The sequence below is a fragment of the Motacilla alba genome, chromosome 1A (assembly GCF_015832195.1).
Source record: "Motacilla alba alba isolate MOTALB_02 chromosome 1A, Motacilla_alba_V1.0_pri, whole genome shotgun sequence".
Classification (NCBI taxonomy): Eukaryota; Metazoa; Chordata; class Aves; order Passeriformes; family Motacillidae; genus Motacilla; species Motacilla alba.
Window position 1 is genome coordinate 21,161,537 of NC_052031.1, and position 27,371 is coordinate 21,188,907.

At 42.3% G+C, this 27,371-nt stretch overlaps 1 protein-coding gene across 1 annotated transcript; it reads left to right on the forward strand.

Annotated features, from left to right (window-relative positions):
- The first annotated feature begins 2,243 nt into the window (after positions 1–2,243).
- Positions 2,244–26,824, forward strand: GPR37 (G protein-coupled receptor 37). Its single transcript, XM_038153410.1, has 2 exons — positions 2,244–3,793; positions 14,858–26,824. The coding sequence occupies exons 1-2, from the start codon at positions 3,080–3,082 to the stop codon at positions 15,674–15,676; spliced, it is 1,533 nt and encodes a 510-aa protein (XP_038009338.1). The 5' UTR covers positions 2,244–3,079; the 3' UTR covers positions 15,677–26,824.
- Positions 26,825–27,371: the final 547 nt, after the last annotated feature.

The window sequence follows — 27,371 nt, forward strand, 5'->3', positions numbered from 1 at the left end:
TTTTTTCTTTAAACATGTTATAAATATAAAAGTCTGTTTGTGGTTTTCAAGATAGCTTCTAGGCTGATGCATGAATTGGTAGAAAGACTGTCAAAACATATACAACTTCTTCAGCAGAGTTTTAAAAGCCTGAATGAACTGTAGGCTGTATCAGAAAATAATAGAGTAGGAGCTTTATTCTACAGAAATATCTTGTCATAAGAAGTAACAGAATTATTTGAAAGACATGGGATGAATGCACCATCAGTCCCAAAAAAACCCCACAATGAACACGTTCCCTAAAAAAACCCAAACAAACAAAAACTCAGAAATTGTATGGGCTGCAGCAAAATTTTAAAAAAAGATGGGACCAAAGATATTTGAAAAATGCAATTTTCAGACACCAACTTCCAGTATTTAACAGCAGCAGAAGTAAACAGGAGACTATCAGGATGGCAAATCAGCTGTTGCTAGCAACAGCTAGCAAAGCCAGCAAAAGACCTTTTTAGCTTGGCTGAATACAATCAACAAAATCCAAATTTTCTGTATGTGCTGTTCTTTGCAACAAAGTAAATACTTAATGAACCAAAAGAAATGTGACAAAGATAATAGTTTGTAAGACTTTTCTTTGTGTTCAGAATTTTTCTCCAGAATTTTTCTCCATTATAAAGCAGGCGAAATGCCGACACTGGAAAACCTGTGCACAACTCAGTTCTTATCTCACCATTACAGGACCAGTGATGCCAACCAAACACTGCTTAACCTTCTTCTGGATGATCCATATTTCTTGCACAAGTATATAGAAGGGCAGTATGTCTGCTAGCTCCTGTCTCCTCCTTTCATATAAAAAGCCAGCAGCAATAATCCCCAGTACCCTTTAAGAACAAGCAGGGAATTTATCATATCTGGTTGTAATGCCCTTTGGGACTCTTCAGGAAAAAAGGCACTGTAAATGTAAGCTCATTATCATCATTAGCTTCCTTTATACACCAGCTGAGCTCAGAAGGAACAAATAGGAGAAAAATGTAAGGGGAAAAAAGGTTAAATACATTTGCCACTCTCTTCTTTTCCTGATAGGTTTTAACATTTCCTAGTTAGTTTTCTAGTTTTCCTAGCTACATTCATAGCTGCCTTTATTGGATTAAACTTATTATTTATTAGGAATTCTTAAAATTACTTTGGTCACTTTTTTCCAGGAAATTTTATTTACATTGCTAAGGAAGAAGAAAAAAATGGCTTGTATTTAGGGATATGCAACACAGCAGTGCCTAACTTATTGCACACTCCTGTAAGCTTAGAAACGCCTTATGGTTTCCACAGTTACACCTCACCTATGTGTGTGAGAATGGTTTGAGAAAAGGAAAAACTCCGTTTGTCTTGTTTGTGTTTTCTGGGTGTATGTCATGGACATTTTTCCAAGGAAAAATAGCACAACACCTTCTCAAACTGCTTTATGGGAAAAAATATTAAACTTTTAAACTAGTTGAGCATTCTTTACACAAAAGTTCTACAAAATGGCAACTTGCAGGGGCGATGGAGAATCCTTAAGGGTACTTATAATTTTACAGAGTTACTGCATCCAAATTCGGCAAACTGTCACCTGAATGAAATAAAAATCAGAGAAACAAGAAGAAAGAACTATGAAGTTTATCTGACTGTACAAATGCAAGGAAGAAAATCATACATAAATGTCCATAGCAGGAAAGAAATTTGTGGAGACGCTCCTGATGCTATTGAACTGCGGGATGATGTGTGAACACCATCTCCTTCGCTCAGCCTGCTGCTTCGCTTTGCGCTCTCCCAGGGGAACAGGCGCCCCTTTCTCCCCGTCAAGCAAGGTGCCCTCGCTGCTCCTGTGCCGTCCCGGTGCCGACAGCTTCCCCCACCGCCTCCCAGCCACCCTCCGCTCCCACCGCCCGCGGTTCGCGCCGGGGCCAGACTCCCGGTACCAGCGCAGGGAGCTTTGCTCGCCTGTCGCTTCGCTCGCTCCCGCTGGCACCCGAGGAGGGCAGCCAGACGCTGAGCCCGGGCCGCGCCGGTGAGCTGCGGAGAGCCGACATCGGTGCCGCATCCCCGCCGGGAGAGCTCGGGGGCCGGCGGGGAGCGCAGGGCCCGCCCGGCCCCACACGCGCCTCGCCCCTGCCCGGCCCCACACGCGCCTCGCCCCGGCGGGCGGCGCCTCGGCCCCGCGGCGCCGCCGGGCGGCGCTTGCGCACTGCGGCCGCCGCCGCGGTGCTCACCGCCTCTCCGGCGCGCCCCGAGAGCCGCGGCGGAGCCGCTCCGAGCCCGGCGAGCCGCACCGAGCTGAGCGGGGCTGGAGCAGCGGGGAGCCGGCAGCAGGAGCGCAGCCCGCCCTACACCAGCCCCTGCCTGCGCGGGGGGCCGTGGCTGCCGCCCCGCTTCACCTGGTGCCCGCACGACTCGGGAGGCAAGAGCAGCCCCGAGGGATCCGTCCCGGGGCTTGCCCGCCCGGCGCCGGCAGCATCTCTGGCGCCCTGGCCGTGCCCGCCGTCCCCTGCCCGCGTGCGAGTGTTTGGGGGGGTGCAATGATCGACCCCGGCAAGAGTTTTGCAAAGCTCTGAAACACCTTAAGCTGCGCGCAACAACCTGTGTTCTCCGAGGTGCTGGAGATGAGGCGTTAGTGTTCGTGACGGCTCGGCGAGGGGAGGTGTCTTCCTAGAGGGACCTTTCCTGACCCGTAGAGCCACTGTGTTCCCGCGGCGGAGAGAGGACGCAAATGGGCAGCACGGGAGCGGTGCGGCTGCTGGCGAGGAGGCAGCGGTCCCGGGAAAGGGCGGAGCGCCGAGGGGGGGTTCTCCCGGCGCTGCACTTGCTACATTAACTCGGCGCGTCGGAGACGGCGACACAACTTTCCGAGTCTGCCCCGGGCGTCGGCGACAAGAGGCTTCTGCCGCTCCGCTCGTCGCGCCCCCAGCACCGGCCGCTAGCCGCGGCGGATTCTGGCGGCAGCGGCGTCGTGGCTGCTGCTGAGCCGGCTATCCCCGGGAGCCGGCCGAGCATGTCTCCCGCTCCCAGCCCCACCGAGCGAGGCGACCGCCAGCTCTGAAGGAGAGCGGGTGAGCCCCGCCGCTCCCCGGCCATGCGGCCCCTCCACGCTCCACTCGCCCTGCTCTGCCAGGTGCTCGGTGCGTGGGCTGCCTGCGCCCTGGCCCCGGACCCCGTCGCAGCCTCTGGGCCGCCGGCGCCCCCGCAGCGCGCCCGCTCGCCGCCGGCCCCGCCGCCCCTCGCCCCGCGCCGGCGGGCGGCCGCCTCGCTGCCCGGGCGCGGAGCCCTCCCTCGCGGGGCCGACGCCGCGGCCGGCGGAGCGGCGGGGCCGGGCGGCAGCTGCGCGCCACGCGGAGCGGCGGGGACCGGGCGACGGCGGGCGCGGAGCAGCGAGCCCGGAGCCGGCACGGCGGCGGCGGGGAGGGGCGGGGCGGGCGGCCCCCGCTGGCTGCCCCTGAACGGCTCGGCCGGCGGCGACGGCAGCGCCGGGGGCCGCGGCAACGCCACGGGGCGCCGCGCCCGGCTCCGCAACCCCTTCTACCCGCTGACCGAGGAGTCGTACGGCGCCTACGCCGTCATGTGCCTCTCCGTGGTGATCTTCGGCATCGGCATCATGGGCAACATGGCAGTGATGTGCATCGTCTGCCACAACTACTACATGCGGAGCATCTCCAACTCCCTGCTGGCCAACCTGGCCTTCTGGGACTTCCTCATCGTCTTCTTCTGCCTGCCGCTGGTTATCTTCCAGGAGCTCACCAAGAAGTGGCTTCTGGAAGACTTCTCTTGCAAAATCGTCCCGTACATTGAGGTAAGGTCCGTGAGTGGGGATACCCGGACCCCGAGGCCCTCTCCCCGCGCTTCCCCGCCGCAAGCCCGAGCCGTGTGCGGGGCCAGCGCTGCTCGCTGTCATTGCTGCCGGCCCGGGGGCGTCCCGGTGCGCTTTGGCTCGGGTTTCCTGGGGGCTCTTGCGACGGAGCGGGGCCCGCAGGGAGTGGAGTCGGCAGCGGCCGCACCGGGTCCAGCGGCACCGCGATTTCTGTGGCTCTCGCTGAGCGCGTCCGGCGCTTCCTGCCACTCGCACGACTTCTGCCAAACTTTCCTTGCTCCCTGTGACCCTGGACAACAAGTGATCCTCTCAGAATTAGACTTCAAGTTTTTTTCTTTGTTTATTTTAGTAAAGTGTAGATGAGTCTGGAAAGCGGATGAAGGGCTTGAGGGGATCGCGTGTAAGGAGGTGATTGTAAAAATGGGATCATCCCATCAATGGAATGTCTGGGCTCTTAACTTATATTTCAGCGTTCAAATCTCACGTTTATTTAGCTGCTGCTGTTTTTTTGAAAGACACCAGCTCCGTTTAAACTGCAGGTTCTTGGCAGCTGTTCAGCGGCTCTGTCACAGAAGCTCTCAGACAGCTGGCCACAGTCCTGCCGGCAGTGCTCAGGTTGTCTCCTTTATTTATTTACTGCAACTGAACACTTGCTGCTACGCTGGTAGCCTGGAGTTTTGGCTGGCTCTCCTGTATTCCCAAAACCTTATGTCCAACATTATTCTGTAACTGAGAGTTGAGGAAACAACTGGTGGTTCTCTTGTCCTAAGAACGAGCTGTTAGAAAAAAAACAAAAAACCAAAAAAACCAAAAAAAAACCCAAACAAGCAAAAAAGCAACCTGCTATCCCCCTCCCAAAAAACCCTCAAATGCACAACATGTTGTTAATACAGAGAGTGTCAGTTTCAGCAGCACTTTAGTGCACAGTAACACAGAATTAACTGTCAAATGATACTTCGGTATTTTAAAGTGTTAAGAAGGGTGTCTGACCTGTGTAGCCATAAAGTTGCCGCTGGTTTTTGTCTGTTTAGTTTGTTACTGGTGGTATTGGACAAAGGGTGGAGCTGTCTTACGCTTAGTTGAATTCTAGGCCAGTACTATACCACCTGCATTTAAAAAACTCAGTACACTTAAGTGATTTGCATTTAAGAAGAAATGATGCAGTAAATATGTATTTATTGAGAAACTGGTAGTGCTTGAATCCTTTAAAATTCCTGGAATGGATTCTGGGGCTGCTGTGTTAACCACTAAAATAAGTAGCAGTGTTTTAAAAGTAACCATTTCATTTAAAATAGATACTGTAGTTTGTGTTTCAAGGACTTTCATGTGACATTTCATGCTTCCTAACCCTTTTTTGGCGCATCCACATGCAGAGTTGAAATAGATCAGTAGTTTAAATGATTTGTGTGGCCACACTGTTCCTCAAAATTAATGCTTTGCATAAGCAAAATAATAGTGCACTTTGGGTACTAAAGAGTATTTCAAACTGAAAGTAGTTTAGCTGAAATGTAGTTGCTGAAATTCAAAACTGTAATCCCAAAATATATTCTGCCGCTGCTATACATCATTATAATTTAATGTTATCTTATTTTTTCACTTTAAAGTTCTGTAAATGTCTAGAGTTGGTCTTATTCAAGAACTGGCACCAGTCCAGTAAGGATGAACTGGTAGCTTGGTCCCTGTGTTAGGCTTAATTAATACTGGTGTCTAAAAGTAAAGCATTTTCCTTGTCCTTGAGGAAGTATAATTAACTTAGTTCTAAAGTTAAGTTCTTAAGAACTTAAAGTCTTAGTTCTTAGTTACAAATATAAAGAGGTCTAGCCTTAGGGTTCTCTGTTGCTCCTAGAATTGTATAATTTTTGTTCAGTGTCATTAAATATAATACTCATGTATGTAAAGTCACTCATCACCTTGAGAGGAGGGAGTAAAAGGCTGGATTTCCCTCTCTGTAAACTGTGGCAATGAGTGGCAGATACTGAACACCAGTGGATCATGACTCTCGACAGTTCACCTGGAGCCTGGAATGAAGAACACTGTCCTATAAATCAGGATTTGACCCTGCTGAGGCAGAGAAGGCAGCTAGAGCAAAGGTTCACTGCTTTCCCAGTACTGATCTAAGCTCACAGTGACACTGACCCCACCAGGAGCAATGCAGATCTGTAGCATGTCATGAAATCCATCCCATGCACAGCTGCTGCTCCTTGCTCTGTCGAGGATTGTTTACAGCAGTACCTTCATCTGACAGCTGAACAACACTCTCTTTTCCTTTGGAACTCACCTGGGCAGGCCCATCTTCTTCTCACACAGAGGGAAAGGGTGAAGTCTTCTTAGCTCCTTGAGAGGAAAGCTTTGACAGCTATCTTCAGGAGAAGTTTCCAGACCTTTGTGGAATACAAATAGAATCATCTTCCTGAAGATGGAAACACTTTAACCTCTTGTCTGTATTTTCTATATGTTTGCACCGTACTTAGTTCTTTTAAGGATCTCTTGGTTCCATCTTTTTATGTCTTTATTTTGGGGGTTTTTGCATATGCTGTTTAGAGGGAGAGCAACATGTCTCACATGGGTTTGTAGATCCAGAAATATCTCAAGCATCAAAACCCCTTATTGGTTTGAGTCTTCTCTCATACCAGCTTTTACTCTCAGAACTAGAGAACAGGGGATGGCTGATTATCCACAGCAAGTGATGCAGTGATCACAGCATTTTAACATAATTCAAGCATGCTTTGTGGTGTTTGAAGGTTTCAAGTGATCCCAGGGAAATACCTTGAGTTTTCTTAGGTCAGCCTCTTGTGGCCAATTGGTTTTTATTTGTGCTGTTTTATGGATATTGTGTAGAATTCCAACAAAGCATCTGCTGCTAGTGATAACACATATGCACACACAGTCTGGGGAAAATGTTTTATGGTATCTTCCTGCACATTTGTATAGGTAAAGACTGAGCTTCCAGCAGTGGAATGTCTTCACTAATTTAATTGAAAGGGCAGTTTTCCCATACCTAATAAAGATCTTCTATGACAAGTACATTAAGTAGTAATTTCAGCTATATATTGTATAACAGTATGGCCACTTGTAACTATTAGTTTTGAGTGTACTGAAAAGCATTGAGAAGGGGATTTGAACAACTGATGCAGCTACTCTGCAAGGATATGTGGAGATGTGTTTCTCCTTTGCTGTTTTAGTACTCTGACACTTTTCTGCATGGTTCAGAAGTCTAGGGTTTGGCATGCATGTCTGAAGTGGTTACCTGCACACTGTTTGTTTTGTCTTTCATATACTTTTGTCAGTATTACTCAGAATCAGGAGACATGAGGTAAATGACAATAGAAAGATGATGAATTTGGCTAATTCCTGCCGATGTGGAATCTTTTTGGTTTCGTTCAAAGCACTCAGTCTTTTGAACTTTTGAATACAGTTCCAGTTTCCCTACTTACAGATTGATTCTAGGCCTTAATAGAAAGAAATATAAATGTAGACAAAATCTGTACTGTTACTGTGCTTTTAAATATTTTACAACTTTAGTCATGTGACGTTGCATTTTTTTCTTTATTTTATTTTAATGCTGAAAGCCAGTAGTGAAGAGATTAAATAAGTTGTTTAAGGCCCAGAGCAACTTGCACAAGATGACAAATGGATTCTGTCAGGTAGGACTAGAAACCTTCTTTCAGGTTGAAGAAGGAACTTTGCTTGAGTTGTGTGCATTTTGCTCTTGGAGGTTACACAAGAAGCTTTGTTTGAGGGGGTTGCATTCTAGATTGAATCAAGCTACTTATAGCCAAGTAAGGGTTTAGAATTGAGGAATGGTCTAGCATGAGGGTTTGCAGAGGCTGATTTACCATCCTATGCAGTCTAGCCCAGAGCAAGAAGTTGCTGAGGCCAGTGTATGGTGCACAGCCCTGAATTCAGTGCTAGTAAACATGAGGCACTCTGCCTTTCCCATATACCTTACAAAGAACAGGACAAAGTTTGTGGTGTCCTCATCTGGACCATATCATGCATACAAGGTGGGTGTGATTCTGGAGCAGGCTGACGGTAAAAGCCTCCAAAATCTGATGCCCAAACTCTGCATGTGCTTTTGGCAATGAATTTGTGGCATCACTCCTGTTTCTTGTGGGCAACTTCCAGCTCAGGAAAGCTATCACAATTAGTATTCTTAGTGGAAAGCATAAGGATTGATTTGGACTGAAATAGGAATTACTCTCTTTCCCTGGAGCTGATCCTCCAGGGCAATTTGAGGTGAGGCTTTTCCCACTTCTCTTTATTTGACAGAGGTAAGCAAGAAGCACAGAGAAAGCTGCTATTCTCTGCCTGTTCCAAAGCTGTGAGATCTCTGTTTTAAGTTTCACTTTAGGGAAGCAAATACATTTTTAATGGGAGTTTATAAAATCTGTGTATTATCTGTCTTTTCTGTGTCTTTTGATGTGCAGCATTTTCTTTGTCTCTTCTTTGACTCTAGTCAGAGCTGTGCTCCTGAACCTCCAGTGTTTCCTCTGGGTCACAGACAAAGACACTCAGAGATGTTTGCAGTTTCAAGGCTTCATCATGAGTGTTTTTTAGGGCAATGGCTTGATGTGTCTTTAACTGAGCAGAATATATTCAGTGCTTATCACACAATAATTATTTAAAACTGAAGTGTTAATATATCTCTGCCCTTTAGGTATTAATGGCACAATGATGATAGCTGCCATGTTGGTTGTTCTGTCAGTCTTTCTTGCCTCTGCAAATCCTGTCCTTAGGATCCTCTAAGTTTTTGCTTTTGGCTAAACTTTGCCTGTGGCATTTCAGCATGGAAATGAATTTGTGTCAGAGTACGTTTAAAATTGGGTCAGTAATATTTAAGTTACATATGTGTGGAGAGGAAAAGGCAGCATCTGTGATCTCTGTTGACTCTGCTCTGAACACTATCATGTAATTTCTCCATATGACAGGATTTTTCCTGCAAAAAGAGGAAGGGGTAGATTTCTATCTGTAGTTCCATATTGCTGCTATTAAGAACTAGTGCAGGAGTCCCTTGTGTGGTGTGATGAGAACCTGATCCTCAGTGGAGAGTGGCACAGAAAAAAGAAAAAAAAATTACCTATTTGGGAGTGTGGTAGATTGCAAACAGGAAAATGAACAAAAATGAAATCCTTTTGTGTTTTGGGATATTTCCAAGCCCCTGGATAAGCATGTGGTGTACTAGTGAGTATTTCCAGTGCCTTGTTATTCTGTTGGCTTTTGCTTCCAGCAGAACTCAAGAGTGGCACACAAAAGTGGATTCTGATTCTAAGCAGTATGTCTTGTGATATACAGAAGTATAAGATATTAAGAGTAAATATCACATGAAGCATGTGTGCTTTGTGACTCCTTGGTGTGAGTGTTGACAGTACTTCAAGGGAAACAACAGTGTTGTACCTATTATTCCATGTGTGTAGCATCATCCCTGACAGTAGATTTCAGAATTATCATCTCATCTTTCAGATAGGTGATGTAGATTTTTATTTGGAATGCATAAGGTAGTTGCTGATGTCAGAGCTGTACCCTGGCCCCAGATCTTCTTGGCCACTGAATTATTCTTGCCGCACCACAGTAGTGCTTTCAATATGAGACTCTTCCCTATTTTAATGTAAAAAGACATTAATGTTCAATAGCAATTCTTGTAAGAAATACAGATTTTTTTTTTCTTTTTTAATAATGACTGTTTTTCTTGGTTCTGTTTTGGGTTTTTTTTGGTTTTTTGGGAGTGGAGTGGAACTTTTTAATAAAAAGAACAGAAATTTTGATAAATATTACATAATTGTTTGCAATGGGTTGATCTTTTATTTTGCAGTAGTCTATTCTTATTACTGGAGTCTGTACTGTAAATGTAGAGTAACACACACAAAAAAAAAAGTATTGCAGTCTGTGCTAAATTTATTTATTTATCTTAGGGAAAACTGACAAATCTACAGGAGTATCCCTGGTATGTTGCATTAACATGTTCAAAAGCTATGAAGTTTAATGTGGATGTGGAACAGCCATAAGAAAATGATAAGCTATAATGGCTTGAGGAATAAAAAGTCATTTATATGCTATAACAGGAATGGTTATACAGAGTCTACAGGGTGTCACTGATAGCTCAGAGGTGGCTTGGATAGTAGTCACCAACCTCTTCTGTAGTTCAGCTTTCCCATTGCAATGGGAAAATGTTTTGTATACCCATCTTGTCTTGTAACAAATGAAGAGTGCCATGTAGCTTTAACAAATTCTTTGCTGTCAACATAAAATATATTCTGTCTTAGAAACTTCAGCTTTAGCTGGTAGAAAGGTCCATGTCTTATAACACCTTTATTTTAACTTGTTCAATATAAGCTTAGTCTACGTTGTTCCACTCACTTCTCCATCAGAATGGTCACTGCCGTTTCTAGCCAGGAGTTGCTCAGAGCTGGTTGATTTCCATTCTGTTACTTTCACTGTCTTTTGGCTTAAGTAACTTTTGTATCTCATAATACATTTTTTTTTTGTAGATAGCAGCAATATGACTTCTTGCTCTTTGTCTTACTGGGTGGAATGACCCGACCTCTCTTTTATATTCACTTACAGAATTTGGTTCTTTGTTGCTCTTTTCACCCAAATCACCTTTTCTGATTTTGTTTCTGGTTTTCATTACCTTTGACTAGAAAGTAGTGGAACAAAATTGAGTCTTATTTCCACAGCCATAACTCAGTGTAATACATCTACACTGCTCTGCTGGTCAGCCAGAGTCTCTCTCTGCTCCTGGAAGCCAAGGCCAAGAGCTGTGGGACCACAGCCAGGAGAACAAGTAGGGCAGGCCAGGAAAGGCCTGGGAACATTTTGGTAATTGTTAAAGTTTGTGAAAGGGGAACCAGTATGTTGGAAGAGTGGACAGGAGAACAGCAATTATGCTGAGCATTTCATGAGTTTGTTATTGTTCTCTGTGGCCTCAGTTCCTCAAATCAGTTTTGACACTGTTGACTAACAGCTGGTGAGCTAATGACCAAAGGTTTATGCAGTGGCTTGAAGGGGCATCACAGTGCCCACTAAGTCTGTCAAGGCTTTTTAAAGAGCAACAGTGTTTAAAGAGATTCTTTTGTAACAATGTCTTCCTCTGTCTCTATGCTGTAGCTAGCAATCCCTTCAACAGCAGTTCTTTGCCCAAATAGTGTGGGTATCTCCTCAAAGCAGGGCTTCCTTCACCACTTACTCAGAGCAGATTGATGGCCATTCAGTTGGAAATCTGGGGACTTTTCTGATTTCATGTAGTAAGATAAAGTTGTAAAATTATGTCATCCTGAATGTCTAGAGTCTGCAGGAGAATCTTCAGTGGACCTTTATAGAAATAAACCAGAGAACTAAGTGATGATCAAAAACTATTGAGCCTGAGTTTCCCTTACCTTGCCTCATTTCCTGCCAGGCTGGTGGAATTAAGATTGGAACAGCATATCAGACATTCAGCTGCTACAAGAAGAGCACCATTAAACTCCATGCAGCCTTGCACCACTTTACCATTTGTTAATTTGTGCTTTATCTTCTCCCTGTCAAATTAATGATCTTAATTCTCTAGTTATTTCAAGGCAATATAATACCCAAAAACTTATCTGAATTTTTTCACACTTTCAGCTTAACTCAAATTATTAGTATGACTGGTATGAAGAAACACACCTAGACTGAAATTGTGTGAACATGCAGAATGCATGTCCCAGTTCTCACCCATAGGTTTTGAGCAGCACCCATTGATTTTTCTGGCTATTACTCATAGTCTGCTGTGTGGAGTAAGTAATCCAGCCCTTGAATTGTTCTACTACATTTAAGCAAGTCAGCTGGAGTGAATCCATGATCATCTGCTTGAGTGTTTTTGTTTGGTTTTTCAAGCTTTTCCATGGCATCACCAACTCTACTAATCTACAGAAAATAGGAAACTGTTGCTTGTTCCAGGGAGACACCGCCTTTGTTTAGCTTGTTTCATCAGTAAATCCACGGGAGGGTTTGCAAAGCCGCCTTCCAGTATTCCTGGTTGTTTCCTCTTGCTCTATTTCCCTGTTTTTAGCCTCCAAGTTGTTGGTCAGTTGATGTGACAGGAGCCCTGTAGGTTATGTTTGTTCATGGCAGACGTGTCCTCTCTCATTAGCCCAGCCCCAGCCGTTGCAGAGTTCAATGTCTTGCTGCTGGTAACAATTGTTGGCGATGAAATGCTGAAGCACTACAAGTGTCTGCCTTGGCGTGGGGGGAGGCTCACGCCAGAGCTGAAAGGAATTATCTTAATGTACAGAGACTCGGGTTTTCTTCTGTTTTGCTGATTTTTATTTCAATCCCTAGTCATTTCCAGATCTCAGTTATTTCCCTGTCTCTTATAATTGTAGTGAGCTGAGTCCTGACCCTTTTGTTATTCATGTTGCATGTTAAGGTTTTGCTGTCACTAAGAGCTTTGAAGACTGCACACACATTTAAATATTTTGGGAAAAAAGTTGCTAATCTTGAATTAAAAAATCTGACTCTGAGCTGTGATACAGGAAAATCACATTTCATTGGCGAAGTTTATCACTGTTCATTAAGATTTCCCTGTAATGATTTTTCTTTCAATGTTTTTATTTTTTTGCTGTATTTACCAAGCTTTCTTTGAATCTTGTCAGACAATTAAACTTCCAAATCAATGGTTGCCTATTAAAAATGTTTATAGTAGTGCCTTGTCATTATTAAATATTTCTGCAAGTTATTAAATAAAAGATTGCATCTTACATATTCCATCTTTTCGGAAGCTGCTTCAAGGAATTCTCCAAGCAAGCCAACATCTTGCAGTTGTAATTCCAAGTGCCTTATATTTTTCAGTGACAGTCAATTTTAGCAATCTGATATGGCCGTTAAATATTGAGGGCCAAAATTAATGACACATTTATATAAGTGTGCATAATTGTGCTGTCTTTGAAGAACTTTTTTCAGAGATGCATAAACAGTATTATTTCAATGTCATGGTGAAAATCAGAAAGTGTTTCTTAAAGTCTGCCTATATGAAATTTATATATAGCATTGCAAATCAAATTTTGATAAGCAAAATTATAGTGAGCTGCCTAATATTACTTTATATTTCCCAGTTAATTGCAGAGATATGGTTCATTCATTTTAAAAGTAAGCATTCTTTACATTTATTAGCAATAATATTTTGCTTTTTTTTCCTACACGACACATTTTCAGCATAACACGTGTATGCAAACCCAAGAAAATAAGTGTATTAAAATTCAACAGGGCACTTAGTCTTTCTCCAATTGAAGTTAATGGGAGTTCTGCTTTAAATTTGAACTGAAGTTGAATTTATTGCTAATAGAATTAGGCCAAAATGTATATAGTCTTCTTGCAAATTTATTTTAGGAAATTAAATTATAAACAGGATAAAATGACAGGAAATGATGTTTCATGACAGCACAAGATTTCTGTTCATGCATAGAATAATGATTATTAAAGCTAGAGAACATAAGCATTGCTCTGTACTTGTTCCTCACAGTATATAATTGACAGCTCTCTCCAATCCATCTTTAAATCATTTAAAGAATGAAGCTTCTTCCATTTCTCCTGGCCTCCAGTACACTCTCCCACAGAATGTTTCCTATGAAATTAAGCCTGGGTTTTCCTTGAATTTTTTCTAAATGAAGTATTGATTATTGGTTATATAGAGCCTAACTACTGTAGTGAAGGTTAGTTTTGCACAGGCTCTGGAAGTCTAAAGATTTCAAATGCAGTTTCTTTGAACTTATGGTGGGGGATGACTTTATGTGCCTCAAATTCCATCAAAATTTTGCTCAAAAGCCTAAGTCTACCAAAATAGTTGTTGGATCCTACTCAATTCAGTAGATGCCTCATCCCCAGGGTTTCTAAGTTTTGTAGATATGGAAGGTTAATGTTTTGATCCCCTGCATGCATGATGATCTTGTTATGTGGTCATAACTTCTGCTGAAGGAAGACTTTCCTATCTCTCCCATTTTGACTTAAAACTCCAACCCCTGTGGTGGAACCAATCTCTCTGGAAAACACCCCTTAGAGAAAAGTGGGAGAGGAAACAGTTTAGTTTTAAATTTTAGTCAATTCCTCTATATTTTTTTTTCCACTCAGTGTTGCACAGATGCTTGCTTGGACCTCCAGGAGAAGTTGACACCAAGCTGGAATAAGAATTTGTAGGTGAAAAAATAGAAGCATGTACTCTTTTTGGAATGCATGCTGGATGGTAACTCAGCAAACTCTGTGTCCTAGGTTGACTATATGATGCTTTTATCCCTATTCATCTTGTTCTGTTTATGGTGAATAATAAGTTTTGCACCTTTAAGACTTGTTCCAGAGAGTGAAGGGGGGAGAGAAGAAGCACGCAGTTTGTTTTCAGACACTGCTCTCACTCCTCCACATTCCTGCTCCTGGACTGTGCTGTCTGCGGATGGACAGACAGTGGGACAGAGCTCTCCTTTGTTTTAGTTAGTTTTAGCTAGCTGAGGTAGAGAAGTTCCCTGGACTGTGTTCTTTTTCCTTTTTTTTTGGACCTATTTAAACCTGCTCTGGACTGAACACCCAGCAGAGCACCGGCAGCTCGCACTTGTGGCCCACTGGGCCAGGCCTGGGTCGTGGCATTTCCAGCACCAGAGGGACTGATAAGAGACTGAGTGAGCTGAGCTGCAACCCGGGGAGGGGACTTTCTGAGTTTGTAATTTCTTTTGGAGCAGCAAGAGGTTTTATTGTTTAATATTGTCTAGGTTTTATTGTTTAATAAACAGTTTTTTCCACTTTTCTCCAAGGAGGTATATTCTCCTGAACTGGGTGGGGGAAGGGGCCAATTGAATCTGCTTTTCTAGAGGAGCCCCTTTGGGGGTTCTCTCCCAAATCTGCCCTGAACCAGGACACACTGGAAGCTAAGTGCTGTCTGAGATGCTTCTTTTGATGGTGCTCAGCACCATGGTGCTCACCTGCTTCTCTTCCTCCCCCTTCCCCCCCTTCTTTTTCTCACTTTCTTTTCCCTTTCCCCCCCCACATTTTTTCCCCCTCCCCCAGCCAGCCCCTGTATTAACCTGTGCCACCTTTCCTCCTTCCCAGGTGGCCTCTCTGGGAGTGACCACATTCACGCTGTGCGCTCTGTGCATCGACCGCTTCCGAGCCGCCACCAACGTGCAGATGTACTACGAGATGATCGAGAACTGCGCCTCCACCGCGGCCAAGCTGGCCGTCATCTGGGTGGGCGCGCTGCTGCTGGCCCTGCCCGAGGTGGTGCTGCGCCAGCTGGCCAGGGAGGAGCCCGAGCACAGCGGCAGCCCCCCGGGCGAGCGCTGCGTGGTCAAGATCTCCACGGCCCTGCCCGACACCATCTACGTGCTGGCGCTCACCTACGACGGGGCACGGCTCTGGTGGTACTTCGGCTGCTATTTCTGCCTGCCTACCCTGTTCACTATCACCTGCTCCCTGGTGACAGCCAGGAAAATCAGGAGGGCGGAAAAAGCCTGCACAAGGGGGAACAAGCGACAAATTCAGCTGGAAAGTCAGATGAACTGCACAGTGGTGGCTTTGACCATTTTATATGGATTTTGCATCATTCCTGAAAACATTTGCAACATTGTGACTGCCTACATGTCCACAGGGGTCTCTCAACAGACTATGGACCTCCTCCATCTCATTAGTCAGTTCCTTTTGTTCTTTAAGTCCTGTGTTACCCCAGTTCTCCTGTTCTGTCTCTGTAAACCTTTCAGCCGGGCCTTTATGGAGTGTTGCTGTTGCTGCTGTGATGAATGCATCCAGAAGTCTTCCACGGTGACGAGTGATGACAATGACAACGAGTACACCACAGAGCTGGAGCTCTCCCCATTCAGTACCATTCGTCGTGAAATGTCGACTTTTGCTTCCGTGGGGACTCACTGTTAATTGACCCTAGGACTTTATTTCCTGCATCTTTTTCCTTTTTTTACTTCATATTTTTCTTCTTGAAGCAAAATACAGGAAAAAAAAATCACTGTTAAAAACTGCTCTTGAAACCAATCTGTATTAACAGTCATGCTTTGGAAAATAATTTTTTTGGTTATTAAAAGGAAAGAAGGAGAGAGAGAAGGAGAGCCAGCACTCGGTTTTAAATCATGAGATTTTGTATGGTGCTAGGATTTCATTGGTTGAGGAGAAGGATCCATATCAATCTGCTTTTATTTAATTCTGTAGTAATTTTTTTATAATCACTGTAAAATGTTTATATAGACATTGTGGGCTTTGCAAGGTGTTTTCATGTAAAAGATGTGGTGGAAAGTATTTGAAGGTAGTTTTAATCCAATTACTGTACACTATTTTGAGAGGACTTGGGCTTCAGAGAATTTATATAAAGTAGCATAAAAATAAATGAGGTTTTATTCTTTAAATTGATTGTCAATCTACATTTAACAAAGACACCTATGAGTAGTATTAAATTCCTTTACTAAGAAAAAATCAACTTTGCATATCATAATTTAGGTGGCCATATTTAATTAACATTTGAGTTCTCACACTTGGAGGATATAATTAGAGTGTTTAAGGAAGATGGGATTAGATTTATAGGAGTGGGCTTTTTTAATGTTATATTATGAAGGTTCAATGTGCCTCATTGAAAATTTTCTTCTTAACCTGCAGGTATACAAAATCTTGAGTTATTTTGTACTTCTTACAAAGAAACACTCACTTTATAATTAAATTTTGTGTCGTGTGATTTCAAAATCAAGATTCTTTCCAGTATGCTATTGGTTCTACATTGAGTTTATGTCCTCCATCTCTGTATATATAGCTCCTACTGGCTTCAGTGAGAGTCTCATTGCAGAGAAAGGCATTTTTTTTTTTGCCAGAGGTTTGCTGACAATAAATGTGAGGGATAGAAACCTATGGAGAGTGAATTCCTTCTATTTTAAAAGGTATAAACACACTTGGACACTTGGGGCTTGACCTAGAGCCCATGGCAGTCAATGGAGAGGTTTCCATCAATTTCAGAGAGCTTTGAATCAGACTGGCATCTCCTATTTGTTCTGGGATGTGTAGCATGAATATTAATCACAGGGGCTCTGTGTGCTGGTTCAGAACCATGCTGCTCTCACAGAGACTGCTATTCACTAGCAGCTCACAGCCCTGAAGCTGGTTTTGAGAGCCACTCTGTGTTTTGCTGATGGCTTCTTGCTGTTTGCAGAGTTGTTAAAATGAGGGTATGTCAACACTGCCAGCAGCAATGTGATACAGTAAAATCCAAAGTTGTTACAAGCAAGCCAGGCTGGAGACTGCAAAGTGCCTATCCTCACCAGCAAAGCTTATATCCCCACTCTTGGCTGAAGCAGACATTCTGCTCTTGGCAGGCAAGCCGGCTCATATTTACACTGGGCAGCAGGCTGAAGTGTAGACACAGGCTGAGGAACTGAATTTTTTATAGATAGCTTGTATTTTAATACTAATTAAATAAATAATGCAGCTGTATTGAGCAGAAGGAAAATTTCATACATTCATGCTTTGGAATTAACACTGAATATAACTGATGCACTCTTACCTCCCTCTTGATACCTGCCTCTATATATGTTAAAGAGCTTGCTGTAACTTCTGGAAAGGACTCTATTTTTTGTTTGTAGATTCCAAACTTAATGTGTCCAATCATGGTGATATTCTTGGGCAAGCAGTATTTCTTCTTTTTCTTTACCACTTTAACCTATAACAATTTCAACTGAAAAAAACCCAGTTTAAATTAATTAATATGAATATGAATCTTAACATACATGCGAGTTCTTCTTCTGACTTTTGAAGCTGATACTGGGGCCCTAGCAAGGCAGTCTGCTTTAACCACAGGCATTTGTTTATGCTTAGAACTTGAGATATTACCCAAGTTTTTAAAGTCCTGTTTCACATGCTCAGTCACTTTTGAAGATGGCAACTGTCCCTTCCTGATAAAACCTTTCATTGACTTGCCTTTGCTTGATTACATTCCATAAAGTATGAAAGGGATTAAAGAGAAAAGATAGAAACAAAAATCTTCCTCACTTTGGTGCCTGTGTTTCCTCCAATACATATTCCCATCTCTGCATTTTGATTTTTACTATTCTTTTTTACATGCCAATATTTATAAAGAATGGGAATAAGGCTCCCTTTTTGTTCCTTGCTGAGAGACCTGTTTCCCTCAGCTGCCTTTTCTGTTACAACAGGAGCTCAAGGATCTTGGAAAAGAACAGCAGAATGGGAGGAAGCACTTTAAAAGAAACAAATTGAAAAAACAGAGAATTTACTTGGAAATATCAAATGATCACATTTTGCTATTTTAGGTTCAAGATCGCACCAGGACACGAAATGTCCCCATTGCGTTGGATATGAGGTGCTTCCAGCTTTCCACTGGGCACTGGGCATGTGTGAGCTCTGCTAAGGACTGATGCTAGCTCACAGGTTACATGTTCTGTGTCTCAGAGAGGTGCAGTTTGCTTCTGCATTTAAACTTTTCCACAATACACATATGATAATCCTGGAAAAATCCCCAGCCAAACAACCAAGCCAATCAAAAAAAACAACAAAACCAGACCAAACCAAGAAAAACCCAACAGCTGCAACAAACCCATACCCAGCAAAAAACTGACCCCCACAGGAAATGATTTAAGAAGTCCTTGGACAAGATAGGATCTGAAGATCAGTAATGCTGTGTTTGTAAATACAGCTTCTCCTTGTGTGGCACAGCAGTCTCCAGCCAGTGGGGCTTCTTTGTACCCCGTGTAACCTTGCCTTTTCTGCTGCTGAAGGAGCATTTTTCTTAGCTATTTCTCTGCCTTGCCATGGATAACTGTAGCAATTTGACACCCTTTTATTCTAATTTGTTCTCTAAATTGGTTAAACTAATACCTCATTAGCAATTTGTATTGTCACAGCCATCCAAGTGTCATGATAAATGATTCCTTATGTTAAAGATGCAGTACTGCATTGCATTTCTTCCATCCAACTTTTGGGGTTGATGCTGTGAACTCTTGAAATTTTCTTGTGTTTGCTTTTCTTACTTTCTTTAATATTCTTCAATATTAAATAATAATTCTTTATTATTCTAAAAATTATTAAGCTGCTTATGTCTGGTTTGAATCCAGTTCTGTCAGAGATTTGTCCATTAACAAGAGGGAATTTGATGACTGAAGATTTGCTTATTGAAAAGATTTAATTTTTTAACAAAACTAGAGAAAATTGTAGAGCATGGTGATAAACATAGAAGAGTGATGAAATGGAAAATCAGATTGTAAGGTTGGAAGACCTTATACCTTTCAGGTATGTAAGCCTTTAATACATTAGCACTAATTGTCACAGCCCTGGTTCCATTGAAAAATTCAAAACTATGAAACTTTAGTAAGTATTTCAGTATCTCTAATGAAAACATTTCATGACCTGTGTCAAAATATAATTGTGTAGGTGAAAGTACAAATGGTAAATTATTGAGTAATATCTCTCAGAAGAGATGTCTTATTTTACCACTTCCAAGATAAATTCCTACATTCAACCTTAAATAAATTCTGCATTTGAATGATGTCAGTGACTTGCTCATCTCCTGTTCAGTCATTGAGACTGTGATGTAAGCTCCCACAGCTGCTGCTCCAGCAGCTCTGGGAACGGCTCCTAAAGACACCACAGAAGTTTCCAAGCATGTTGTCCTGCATCTCAGTAAGAATTTGTGTGATGTTAGGCTCCATGGTGAGACTGTTCTATTGTGCTCATGGCACTCAGAAGCAAAATAGATTCTATGAAATGTGAATTGCTATTGAAATTCTGAGTAGATTACCCAAATTCATTAAACAACAAGAATATTCAAAACCTCTCCTAGTATCTGTGGGCCATTGTCTTAGACACAGTGTAAATACATGCAACTTGCCCTGTGGCTGCCTGAGTGCTGTTGATGTGCTCAGATATATCGCTGAGCTGCTTCTGGGCTTTTTCTGCCAGGTAGCATTAACAGAGCTCCCAAACCACTTACATCATCCCCTTGTTATTGTGCTGGAACTAAGACTGAAGGCAAAACCTGCTCAAAATTTGTCTGTCTCCTTAGCAAGGCTCTCTCTTTTCTGTGCATGGAGAGCACATCTAAGGTTCCAGGCTGTCGGTGGATACAGGCTTAGCACAGTAGCATCAGCACGTATATGTTTGTGCATGTTCTGATGAATCAGAAATTTAGGTTCTGTTATTTCTAGGGTGGAAGAGCAAGATTCAGACCCCTGCTCTGCTTAATTTATAGGTGAGACTTGAAATTTGGTGGTTCAGCATAGCCACAGAAAGGCAAAACTGCTGTAGTAATAGACACACTGGTGTTATTACAGAGGGGAGAACCTATAAGAAGTAAACTGCCTGCAGAAAGCTGACTCCTCTTACTTCTTTTAAGAACCTAGACCTAATGATCTGCCCAAATTGCAAAGGCAAGCAGGGACCTTGAAGTGGATCTTCTGTATCCTGACTTCTTATGTCTGCATGCTGAAACAATCCTTATTTCCTCGTATCACTGAGAAATGTGATTAGGAGGAGTTATAACTTTCTTCCTTCTTTCTTTTTCTATGAAAAGCTCAGCCAAAGTCAATGTGAGCAGATTATATGAATCATTGAAACTTAATGGTATCCTGCATGTACTGTCTCAGTCTTCAGGAGCTGTATTTTTTCACTACTGTTTTGTGTTTGATTGAGTCATTTAACACCTGTCCTTGGTAGATGTCAAATTTTCAAAAGCTGGGTATGTTTTGTGATGAATAAGAAACAATGAAAAAGTCACAGACGGAGATACTCCAGGGCACCCAGGCTTCTCTGCTACAGAAACACTGACTCATGTTGAGAGCTAAAGGTTCACCAGTCAGGAGAACCGTGTTTCATCATGCACTGCATTTAACCCCTAAAATCTCGGCTACTTGCTTTCCCTGTGGTATAATTTGGCTGATTCAGTTTTTGTATTTCAGGAAGTAAAAGCTGTGACAAAGACTCCCTGGCATTTTCAAAATGACAGCACAGAAAGCCAGTGCTCTGTTTCTAGTGGTGACACATTCCCTGTGCAGTGTTACCTGCAGTGCCAGGATCCTTGTGCCTGGATGTCCCAGCCTCTTTCAAGCCAGAGGTCAAAGATTTCTGTCCCTGTGCATGTGTTGTGCATCACAGTTTCTTATTTCTGAAAAGCAGAAGATAGCATCCTGACTAACATGTTTGTGGGATTTTTCTTCAAGTAGAAATCAGGCCTGTCAGGATTCTCAGTTTAATGTATTTAATATAAATGCTAGTGGCAGCATTATTACTCAAATTAGTAAGTAATTTTTAGCTAAAGGAGAATCTTTGCTTTTTCTCTTTTATTATGTATGTATTTCATCCTTTCTATTTTATCCTTTATTTTTCTGTGATCACAAAGGTTATTTTTTTCCTAAACAAAATGCAAAAATTCCACAAGCACTCATTCTTTTGTCTAGTTAGAGAAATTCCATCATTGGCTTATATTAGAATCTTCATTTGTATCCACAGTGAATTTTGAAGAGAGAAGATTTGAATAAACTTTGCAGGCTGGGATGGTTACATTTTGGTTTTTTTAATAATTTTGGTCTTACCACCCTAAACTTTTTAGGAGATGGGAGATACATACAGTTCAACAATAACTTGTTGAATTTCATAATTGTCACTAGAGACTCCAGAACACATACAATCTGGAAGAAAATTCTCTAATAGTAGCTGGATATGCATGTGATAGTCCCTGCTGAAGACAATACAAATATGTCAGTAAACAAATAGATTTAGCCTCTTCACTTTTATACCAGAGAACAAATTCTTCCCTAAAATGTGCTTCCAATTTGATTTAATATACATTTGTGTGCTAGATTAATCTATTTAGTGTTTTTATTGTTGTATAGGGAACACAAAAGCTTAAGAAAGAAGGTATCCTGTCTGTAATTGTAGCCAGCAGTTATACTTCATATTTTTTAAAAATTCTTTCCTCTGTCTATTTTGAAGCAATTTCTACTGACTGTTCTTATCAGTCTTTTCAAGTGTCTTATTTCATTTTCTAATTTTCCCCTGAGCAAAGGAAAATCCTTTTGTTTTCCTGAAGATCAATTCTTTTAAATTGAACATGTAAGTAAGTCTCATTCATTTTGCACAATCTATCCACTGGAAGACTTAAAGGTGAACAGTCCTTCTCCCTGTGGAAAGTATTCACAAATAAGGAAGCTACAGCCTATCTTTCTCTAACCTAGCAGAAAAGAAAATATCTCATCAATCTGTACAAGACCTGTGGCCAGAGTATCCACACCACAGCATGTATTTCTGACTTAAAATTGGCTCACCTACCTGCAAATCTTGATACAACAGACAACAGTGGTCTCTCCTTGCCAAAACATGGGAGGTTTCTACAAGAAACTGGCTCAGGTATCTTCATTTCATATAGTGATTCTCTGTGGAGTCTCTTTTTATCTGTAAAAATTCATCTAGATTGTTAAGTGACCTCTGAGTAAACTCTTTCTCATTTAGGGCTTCCTTTAACAGGTATCATTCATGAGCCCCACGTTAAGGCTGTGTGATTAAGCTGGGGGTTGACATTGGTTGTTGACCTGTCCATGATTCCAGACATGCCTGCGTGTGTCCAGCCCTGCTGGAAGCTGCACCTGGAAGGTGAAAGGACAGGGATCCCCCAAAGGCAATGCCGTGCCTCTGCATCCAGCCTCCTGGGGGTCCATGACAATTTGGTGACGAGCCTGCCAAAAGCTGGGACTGGTTTTGGAGGTTTGCATAGCACTGCTTTTGCAAAGCTTTAGGGGTAACCAGTCTCTTAAACTATTCACTCCTCCTTAAGGCATCCTTGCTTCATATGGAGGAACACTTGCCTTTGGCTTTTGACAAGAGAAGAGGAAGAAAGAAGGTGTGAGAAAAGGAGAGATCCTGTTCAGATGTGGATAAGCTGGACTTCTGTCTTTGGAGATAGAATTCTGTAATTACAGTGGTTTCTTAGCTTCCCCAGGTTAAAACAGATTGGACACTGAATACTCCACTCTAATACAGACCCCCCTACTGCTGCTGAGGATGGTGACAGTGACCCAGGTAAAACAAAGACCCCTGAGAGAACACCTGACTTTTTTTCTTCAAACACACAGGCCTGTTAAGAGTGATAAGTCCCTTCAGATAAGAGAGCATGTAAGACCCTGCTTTTCTGATGTCTCCCCTTAGTGAATGAAAGGGTTAACAGTGCTAGTATTTAGTCTAGCAGAGCCTGGTTTCAGATGAATAGGGGCAGTTTGTGCCTTCTCAGTGCCTGTTTCTGGCTGTCCTCATCCCTGCACAAGGCAGCACTGTATGTTGAGATCCTGAAGGTCCTACTGCCTGTAGGGCTTGACTTTTTTTAACCTTTCTTTGGTAAATAAAAGGGAAGAAAGTAATTGTTAACTGTTTGAGGACTTTGCTTTGTTTCCTCCTGGAGATCCACTGCAGTAAAAATCAAAGTTTGCAAATATATCCATGCCTAGCAACTGTACTCAGAAGAAACTGTAGAGACTTGAACTCTACAAATCATATTAAAAACCCTGCAGAATTTTGGGTTTACACTGAATTTGACAGAAGGTAGTCCATCAATTGAAAACATACCAAAAATCTACCTTTTTCTGCTTTCAATGCACCACTCCCTAATAATAGAGTAATACATATTTTACTGCCAGTCATGGTGTTACTGCTTAAGAATTCATAAAATGCCTTATTCTTCCCTTCTGTTTATTTCATTTTCGTTTGTCATCTTTCATTCTCTTCTTCATCTCTGTTGTTCTTTTCAGCTGGAGAATTTTAATTGTTTGTGCTGTACTCTATACATCTCAAAGTGACCTCTGTTTAATAAGACCATGAGTAAAAAGTGAGTTAAAGAGAGTAAGCACTTCTAGCTCACTATGTGCCCATGTACCTATGTGGTTTGGGCCTTAAATCAATATAACAGCCAAAAACTAAATGAGCCTGCCAGTTAACCAAAAGCTACCAGAACCTGGAGGCTGGTGAAGTGATCATTACTGTGGGCTTCTCTGCCACCACTCAGCAGCCACCTGCAGAGTCTGCCTTGGGATGGACCTGCCAAATCAGAGATGGGCATCCCTTGGAGCTAACCTTACAGAGAATGAAAATTAAAATATGAGGTATTTTAAATGGAATAGCTGTGTTCAGTAGAGTAGCATTTCAAACACCAAGGTCCATTCCATCAGAGCATACCTGACCTGCTTTACTCCCAAGCCACTGGCAGGCTGTCAAGCTTTTGGCCCTGCTGAAGGAGAAAATCTATTTTGTTGATTCTGGCATCTAACTCAAATATTAGTGTGAACCTAAAAGTATTAAAAGATGAGATTCCTTATGGGCAAAAGTGAATTCTTATGGGCAAAGTTCCTTCTTGACACATTTCTAACAATCAGTAGCTCAGGAAGGACATTATGAGGTAAGATTTATGTTTGCCTCTAGAGAAAGCTTCTTTAATCAAATTAAGATGAATTTGAATCAAGATTTGAGCTTATATCTATAGTATGCTAACTGATTTATTGTATGTTATATTTGAAACAGAAATATCTCTTGCTTTACATCAGAGCTAAATATTCATATACTGAATAAAAATGTAAGGACAGTAAGGAAATAAACTAGGCTAAATTGCTTAACAAACCCTCACAATTTCATCCAGTTACTTCAGTGCAAAAATCTTGGTTCAGTTTTGGACACCAGAAGCAGACCTAATTGTTCAGTCATGATGGAGACTGCAATTCCATTTGCTTATAATGCTAATTATGCTCATTAAGAAAACAGCAACCCTATGACTTTAACAAATCTTTCATAATTTTGATAGTGCATGTTCAAATAGATCTAGTTATTTAAATAGAATTGGCTTTGGAATAGCTGAACACAAGATTAGATCTCTTTTACACTCAATTTCTAAAGCTGAACAGTTTTCTATCCTCAGGATCTATAAGCTCGTTACTGGATATTTACATATGGAACTTGGTGACAATACAAGATAATTACCAGTAGTTCCTTTCTCAGCTGAAGCTCTTTTAGTGTTTCCTCCTCCTCCCACATAGTCAATCCTCTTAAAAAAGCATGAAAAACACACATATTTCTCCATTTAGCATGTGCTTTTTATGTCCTCTCAGGACAGCACATTACTGTCATTTAGGCAAAGTATTCAATATGACTTTCAAACTATCAACTAAAGATAGCTTTTCCTCACCCATTTTCTGTGTATAGGGGTTTTTTGTCTACTTCCAATGTTTACTTTTTAGATGAAGTTCAAGAAGTTTGTTACGGGAAATTGTTTGCTGAAAAGACACACTGCTAATTAGCAAAAAATCTCTAGTTGTCAATGAGCAAGTTAATAAGAATTCATCAGGGGCATTTGGGTTTTTTTTTTAAACATTGTGCAGCCTATTGTCTTCTTTCTTAAAGAGAAAATTTACCACATTTCAGCTATCATTTATGCTAAAACCAGAGATTAGTGCCAGAGGCTGATCTCAGTTGTATGGATGTTCACTGTGGGGGTATTTCTCCAACAATGTTATGATATAAAAACATGGTGTAGGTTTATTATTCCAAGATTCTTCTGATGTAAAAGAAGCTTCATTTACTGAAGGATCAGCCCCAAAAAGCCCTTTGCAGACTGGCAAAACCTCTGCTGCATGCCCTGCTGGTACTGGGTGTTGCATTGCACAGCCTTACCAGGCAACACAGGCTCCTGTGGCTCCTGTTGATGGCAATGCTTCTTGCAGATACAGCAAAGCTTTTCTGTCAAAACCAGAAAATACTGTGTTTCTGTGGGATGAATATGATAAACCACAGCAAGGGCAAAAATCCTCCATTGTGCCCTTTAATCTGCACGATTGTTAGGGTTTTCTGCTTAGGGCCGATTCCAGCCCCCAAACACATGGAGATTTATTTTGGGGAAAGAAAAGAGAACACTCCTGACTGAACAAGCTGAGTAATTCTGCAGTTGTTATACTTCAGCAATGCTGGGGCCCTGGTGGAAATACTCAATCCTCTTTTTCTTTGGCTCCTGTAATGTCCTTGGGCTGTACTGATTCGGACGGGAGGTGTCTACAGAAAATCAGGTGCCTTGTCACGGTCACAAGGAGCAGCCATAGAAAAAGTGAATGCATTTTCCATCAAGGAGACCCTGGGTCTCAGAGGAGAAAAAGTGATGCAGGTGATCAGCAGGAGATTGGTGCAGTGGTTTTCTGTCCACCTTCATTTACATCATAAACCCATCATCTTCCCAAGCCCAAAGGAGCAGCAGGGCTGGCAGCCTGCTCAGCCCCACAGTGGCAGGTTCACAGCTTGCCCCCATCTCTGCAACACTCGGCTCTAGACAGTGCTGCTGTCTCTCACTTCTAAGAGTGCTAAAAGGTTTTCTCTCCTCTCTGTGGGGGAAGCAAATGCAGTGTAAGTACGTGTTGTAATAAATAGAGGAATGAATTTGTGCTTCTAAAAGGATATATATGAAATAAAATATATCTGTGGGATGCCTGTCAGAAATAGTTCCGAGGTTTAGCAATCGCACACCGAAGCTGGAGAGAAGATTACCTCACTACCTTGTGAAATCACAGGTGGCCACTGAATAGAGTTCCAAATTGGAAGTGAAGGAGCTGGCCACTGCAGAAGTGTTGGGCGATTTCAGGAACACCCAAGCCATCAACGATCAATAACGACTCGAGGTGGAGATAACCCAGAACCCACACCCCAATGCCTGGTTCTCATAACGGAATTAACATTCATCTTTTCTGGGAGACTGCTATTGTACACCCAGGAACTGCTTTGTCCACCTGGAGACAGGCTTCTTCCAACTCAGAACAGAGAAAGAAAACTACATGAATATGTGAAGGAGAAGAAAAGAACAAGAGGAACTTCGCCCCGGGCAAGAAAAACAGTATAAAACCCAGGCTCACCAGACGAGCTTCGTGAATATTGGGGGTTCCGATGTGATAGAGGTTGGAACGAGGTTCACCCAGCGCCGATCCCGGGCTCCACGCTGTCCTTTTGATTGTGGCTATTGAAATTTCATTTTGATTCACAAAATAAATTCCATTTCTTTTATTTTAATTTGGCTCTTTCAATTACTGATTCGGACTTATCATATTTCACCTATAACAGTGTGCTTCTGCTGAAGCACCGATGTTCTTAGGTTGCCGTTTGTTGTTCTCATTCCAAAGAATGATCTTTCTGTTAACCTAATCGAAGTGATCACTTGAACACTGCAGGACTCTGTGCCATTTTCAAGCTCCTATACAGCAATGGCCTTAGGGAAATCCTACAGATGCCTTGCCACAATCTATTTCTTCCCCATGAGGAGCTACCAGACTAGTTGCTTGATTCATTTGCCACAGCTGTTTGCTTCTTTGACCTCAAAGCTACAAAGGTATGGTGCCAGTGGAATAAAGAAGAGGCTGCCTTTTAAATTACTGATAATAAGAATTATTTTCTAAAGTAAAAAGAGACAGGAAACAGTGTTCTTATAGCTAAATGGAGCTACTCCTGTGAGTAGTTTGCCTTCACCTTTTAATATTTCTTTCCTTTCCTTTTTCTGTTAACCTGTAGACATAGATAAACAAGCAACATGATATTAATGTGCTTATTATTCTGAAAT